This window comes from Balaenoptera ricei, chromosome 3 (assembly GCF_028023285.1).
Source record: "Balaenoptera ricei isolate mBalRic1 chromosome 3, mBalRic1.hap2, whole genome shotgun sequence".
In the NCBI taxonomy this organism is placed as follows: Eukaryota; Metazoa; Chordata; class Mammalia; order Artiodactyla; family Balaenopteridae; genus Balaenoptera; species Balaenoptera ricei.
The window spans coordinates 171,456,638-171,462,387 of record NC_082641.1 but is presented as its reverse complement, the minus strand read 5'-3'; the positions used below and the strand labels follow the sequence as shown (position 1 = coordinate 171,462,387).

Genomic DNA, 5,750 nt, shown 5'->3' with positions numbered 1-5,750 from the left:
AACCTCATCCACCTAGGATTCTGTGGACCCCTCTGTGGCTGCGGGGGCCCATCTCCCCATCCATCAGGGATCCCTGCAGGCCCCGGGTCCCGGATGCCGCCCCCGCTCCAGGTCCTCCCTGTCCTCCCGCAGGCGGGAGCCCACGGGGTGCCCCGGGGATCCCTGAGCGTCACGCTGCTGTTGTGGAGCGTGTGTTGACGCCGTCGCCGGGGAGACAGGCGGGGGCGGGCCTGGGCCGGGGGCGCCGCCTAGCTGCGCACGATGGGCCGAGCCGGCCGCTCAGGGCCCTGGCGGCCTCAGTGGCCACTGCCGCCGCCGCCCGCCGGCTTATATACCGCGGCTAAATTTAGGCTGCGCCCGGAGCTCGTCCCCATCCGGGACGCGTTTCCGCCGCCGCCGCCTTGGCCCGGCCCCCGCGCGCGCCGCGCCTATAAGGCTTGGGCGGGCCCGGCCGCTGCCCGCAGAGCCTTCCCCGCCCGCCCGCGTCCCGACCAGCCCGGCTCCGGGCAGTCACTCACCGGTGTCCCGAATCCGCGTCAGCCCCGGGTCCCAGCCATGGCGCTGAGCGAGCCCATCCTACCGTCCTTCTCCACTTTCGCCAGCCCGTGCCGGGAGCGCGGCCTGCAGGAGGTGAGGGCGGCAGGGACCGCGGGCGGCGGGGGCGGCTGGCTCAGGGTAGTAGAACGTGGGCTGCGGAGTAGTAGAACGCAGGCGGCAGGGACAGCGGGCTTAGGGTAGTAGAACGCAGGCAGCGGGCAGCGATCCCCGGCCCCACCGCACGCTCACGCCCGCGCCTATCGCCCTGTCACCCGCAGCGCTGGCCGCGCGCAGAGCCCGAGGCAGGCGGCACGGACGACGACCTCAACAGCGTGCTGGACTTCATCCTGTCCATGGGGCTGGACGGCCTGGGCGCTGAGTCCGCCCCGGAGCCGCCGCCGCCGCCCCCGCCGCCTGCGTTCTACTACACTGAGCCCGGCGCGCCGCCTCCCTACGGCGCCCCCGCGGGCGGTTTGGTGTCGGAGCTGCTGCGGCCCGAGCTGGACGTGCCGCCGGGGCCAGCGCTGCACGGTCGCTTCCTGCTGGCGCCGCCGGGCCGCCTGGTGAAAGCCGAACCCCCCGAGGCGGACGGCGGCGGCGGCTACGGCTGCGCGCCGGGCCTGGCCCGCGGACCTCGGGGCCTCAAGCGCGAGGGTGCCCCGGGCCCGGCAGCCGCGTGCATGCGAGGCCCCGGGGGCCGCCCCCCGCCACCGCCCGACACGCCACCGCTCAGCCCCGACGGCCCCGCGCGCCTCCCCGCGCCCGGCCCGCGCGCCCCCTTCCCGCCTCCCTTCGGTGGCCCCGGCTTCGGCGCGCCCGGGCCCGGCCTGCATTACGCGCCGCCCGCGCCCGCCGCCTTCGGCCTCTTCGACGACGCGGCCGCCGCCGCAGCAGCTCTGGGCTTGGCGCCGCCAGCCGCCCGAGGTCTCCTCACGCCGCCCGCGTCTCCGCTGGAGCTGCTGGAGGCCAAGCCCAAGCGCGGCCGGCGGTCCTGGCCGCGCAAACGCACCGCCACGCACACCTGCAGTTACGCGGGCTGCGGCAAGACCTACACCAAGAGCTCCCACCTCAAGGCGCACCTGCGCACGCATACAGGTGGGCAGCGAGCAAGGGCTGGGGACCAATGCGGGGGTAGCTGGAGGAAGGGCGTGCTTAGGAACCCCCCCAGGGGGCGTGGCCCAGAGGTTGGGGAGGGGGCAAAGTCTTAGAAAGCCCCCTGAGGCTTGGCTGGGGGCGTGGCTCCGGAGCCTGGGGACGGGGCGCGCGCGTAGGACCCTCCTGGGAATGTGGCTCAGGACTTTGGGCAGGCATGCACACTTACGAAACCTAGGGGGATGCTATGTTTCAGACTGTCGGGAAGGTGCAAGCTTAGGAGCCCCCCGGGGGCGTGGCTGAAAGACATTGCAGAGCGGACTGTGCGCGCTTAGGACCCCTGGGGAGTGAGGATCAGGAGACCCGGGAATGGCAGATAACGTGCCTAGGATCCCTAGAGGTTCAAAACATAGCGGGGCGCGCTTCAGAGAGCTGGTTAGGGGTAGGTTGTGCGCGCCCGAGTAGCCACTAATCAGGGTGAGTGTCTGTGAGTATCAGAGCCACAGGCGGGAGGGAAACTAAGGCCGGCTCTCGCCCCCTCCCTGCAGGCGAAAAGCCCTATCACTGCAACTGGGACGGCTGCGGCTGGAAGTTTGCGCGATCCGACGAACTCACGCGCCACTACCGCAAGCACACGGGCCACCGGCCCTTCCAGTGCCACCTGTGCGACCGTGCCTTCTCACGCTCGGACCACCTGGCTCTGCACATGAAGCGGCACATGTAGCCTGGACGCCCCCCGCCCACCCGCGCGCGGCCGTGGCGGGTCCCACGCGCCGGGCACGGCCCCCTTCCAAACTGTGACTGGTATTTATTGGGCCCAGAGGACCGGGCCGGGCAGAGCGTGGCCACCGAGGGGGCTCCCCCCACGACGACGACGACGACGACGACGCCCGGCCCCCATCAGAGACTGAAGGCCCGGTGGGAGAAGACCACAATCCTCCTTGACGAGTTTTGTTTTCAAAATGGTGCAATAATTAAGTGTCGTCTTCCCCCCTGCCGGGTCTACACTAGAGGATCGAGGCTTGATGCCTTGTGAAAAATACAGCCTTAATTTGTACTGTGCAACATTTTTTATAATATTGTACATAATGACTGTGACAGATATTGTATTACTGTAAATAGGAAGACAGGTGGGCATTTTGACTGCCTGGTTCATTTTTATAAGATTTTGCTCTTTTTTAATTAAAAAAAAAAAGTTTTGCATCTTTTGAAAAAAATCACAGCACTGGTCTGGCTGCTTGGAAGCTGGGGGCTTGGGACACTTGGGAGGGGCTGGGGGGAACAGGGAGCTTTGATGGAGGGCAGCCTGGCAGAGGCAGGGTGAAGTGGGTCCTGCCCCGGCCAGCATCTGGGGTTGCCAGCTGCAGCCCCCAGCTGCCAGGAACCTGTGGGTTTTTCTATAAATTTAAACACTGCCTTTTAGGACTGAGGGAGAGTTATTTTAAGATTGTTCCCTGAGCCATAAATTGCCTCCTTTTCCCCAGAGCTGGAGAAACTGCTGGTCCCACTGACGTGGCCTCCTCTGGGCTGAAAAAAGCCTTACCTCCTTTTGGAAGCTTCTGAGGTTTTAGCCAAACTTCTGTAGTGTGCAGACTTTTTTTTTTTTTTTCCTTCGGAAGGGGCAAAATGCTGAGTTTCTGACCTGTTTTGCCTTTCACTAGTCTTGCCTTGCCTTTTAGCAGAATTTTTTTTTTTTTTTTTTAAGGTGAGTTCCCCATCCTGTTAGAAAAAAATGAAATCCACATTTGATGGTGAGTATGCTTTTCCAGATGAGCAAACAGAGGCCCAGAGAGGTAGCTATGGAACAGTGGTGTCAGGGTGCCAGCCTGGTCTGGCTGCCTCCCAGGGGTCCCTGAATCCCACTAGAGGGATTTCTGCAACAACCCACCTGTTGCTGGTGGTGGAGGGTTATAAGACCCTCTCCTGCAGCTGCCCTTGTGTGAAGGAATCACATCAGAGCCCCAGCCTTGCTGGCTGGAGGCGGCCACTCCAGAAGTGACCACTCAGGCGGCCACTGAGGGGCACTCCCCTTCAGTGCCCCTTCGTGAGCAAGGGAGGACCCCTGTACAGCACCCTGAATACCTCAATCAGGCGAGGAGGTGCCTCTCCCTGGCAGGTTCCCCCTCCTTTTCCCCCTTCTCGGGGCCCTGGGTGGGTAACCATGGCCACTAACAATTGCACAAGTTCTTTCCAGAAAGTGAAAATAGCTTGTAAGCAGCGCCTGTTTTAAAACACTCTTGCCCTATTGCGACAGAGGCTGGGATTTCCTCCCTTCCTCCCTCTCTTCATCCTTCCTCCCCACCCCCTACCCCTGACGGCAGCCCTGGAAACAGCTGAGAGCGTTTGGTAATCCACAAAAAGCAGAAATGGGAGATGACAATCTGATGCATCTTTCTCGAGTAAAGAGCCTGGGCCCACTTCCGCTGGCGATGGGGTGTGTGAGTGTGCGTGTGTGTGAGCCTCTGTACCCTCTCTCTGCAGCTTTTGCAAAAACGATTCCAGAGCAGAGCCCTGGCCCCCTCAATCCGTGGAAACGCCCCTCTTTGCTCAGAGCTGGTTTCAGAGGCAGTAGGAGTAGAAGAGAGACCCGCAAGAGATTTTAAATAATTTTTTGTAGGGTCCTCCAGTCTTTCTCGAGTTTTTAAACTTACGGGTAAAGCCATGTTTCTGGCTTGCTCGAAAACACCTCCCAGAGGCCTCTGAATCCAATGAGAGGCCACTTGTAAGGGACTGAAGCTGTTGAGTTTCTGTTTCCTGAGTGCCTCCAACTGATACAATAGAAAGTGTCAGGCTCCTACGCAGCAGTATGTTTCAGCAAGACACGGGCTGGCAAAGAGCTGGCTTGCACTGATTAATGCAGAAACACTCCCTCATCGTTTTCTCTGCCCTTTTCTGAAACCCAAATGTTGACTTCCGTCAAACATCTTCTGGATGGGTGGTTCTCAGCCAGTTGCAACCCAGTCTTGAGATATTTGGGGTTGTCACAACTGGGGGATGCTGCTAGCATCTAGTGGATGGGAGCCAGGGATGCTGCAGAAACATCATAGAAGGCACAAGGTAGCCCCCGCCACAGAGAACCATTCGGTCTCAGTGCCATTAGTGCCGCGGCTGAAACACCTGCTCGAGTTCCTAAAAGATCATCATCATTCATCGCTTTTACTAGCAAGGAGGGGGGCTCCATCCCAGGAAGCAAGTTTCCATGACAGATGCCACCCAGAGAAAAGTATGAATAAAACCTCACTGCTGGGCCCTGTCCCCATCCCTGTGACAAGACACACAACACTTTTCCTTCCTGGTGTCCACTTGAGAAAATATAAAATATCAAACCAGAAAAAAAATTTTTTGCCCTGCATTCTACAACCCAATTTTCATCAAAGTGTTTTGGAGGAAGGGGTTTCTGGTCAGTGGTTGAATTGTTTTCACATGGCTGTGACTACCACTGTATCCTTTTTTTTTTTTTTCCAGAAGTTATAACCATTTTTCCATATACTTTCCTCCACAATATGTTTTTATTATTTTAAATGGCTGCATAATATAACATTTGGACGTGCCAGAAGTTGCTTATGCAAACAAGCGCTGGGCATCTGTATGTACACACTGGGCCACATTTCAGATTGTCCCCCCAGGGTTGGAAAGGATGACAGTTTTGGAGGACTTTGGGCATTGCCAAAATGCTCCCCCAGGAGTGACTCCAGTGACGGGGGAAAGATACAGGAGCTGTTTTTCTACTAGGAGTTTCCTGTATGTCAGGGAGCCCCAGGCGTCCTAGAATGATGTGGTGTGAAGTGGGGGGAGGGAGAGCATTCAGAGGGCCAGGTGAGTCCCAGCACACGCCTGACTCAGCACCTGCCCCATCAGCAAAGCTGAGCTAGCACCCAGGCTTAGCCACACCCTGGGGGAGTTTCAAGGCAACAGGCCAGAGATGAATGGCTCTCAAAGGCACCAGCACCAGGTGTCTCTGATAGCCTGGACCCACGCTGAGCTGGTGTGTGACAAGCACAGGGTTTCTCAACCCCACAATCATCAACATCGGGGCTGGATCATTCTCAGTGGTAGACGCTGCCCCGAGCACTGTAGGACGTTGAGCAGCAACCCTGGCCTCCACCCACTCGATACCAGCA

At 59.6% G+C, this 5,750-nt stretch overlaps 1 protein-coding gene across 1 annotated transcript; it reads left to right on the top strand.

Moving 5' to 3' along the window:
• Positions 1-442: 442 nt before the first annotated feature.
• Positions 443-2,846, top strand: KLF2 (KLF transcription factor 2). Its single transcript, XM_059919772.1, has 3 exons — positions 443-630; positions 816-1,632; positions 2,178-2,846. Exons 1-3 carry the CDS (start codon positions 556-558, stop codon positions 2,351-2,353), a joined length of 1,068 nt encoding a protein of 355 aa, XP_059775755.1. The 5' UTR covers positions 443-555; the 3' UTR covers positions 2,354-2,846.
• Positions 2,847-5,750: the final 2,904 nt, after the last annotated feature.

Excerpts from the sequence above, each read along its gene's own strand:
- KLF2 (XM_059919772.1), top strand. The coding sequence starts at position 556 with ATGGCGCTGAGCGAGCCCATCCTACCGTCCTTCTCCACTTTCGCCAGC. Across the intron at positions 631-815 it reads GGGAGCGCGGCCTGCAGGAG|CGCTGGCCGCGCGCAGAGCC; the intron begins GTGAGGGCGGCA and ends TGTCACCCGCAG. Across the intron at positions 1,633-2,177 it reads GCACCTGCGCACGCATACAG|GCGAAAAGCCCTATCACTGC; the intron begins GTGGGCAGCGAG and ends CCCTCCCTGCAG.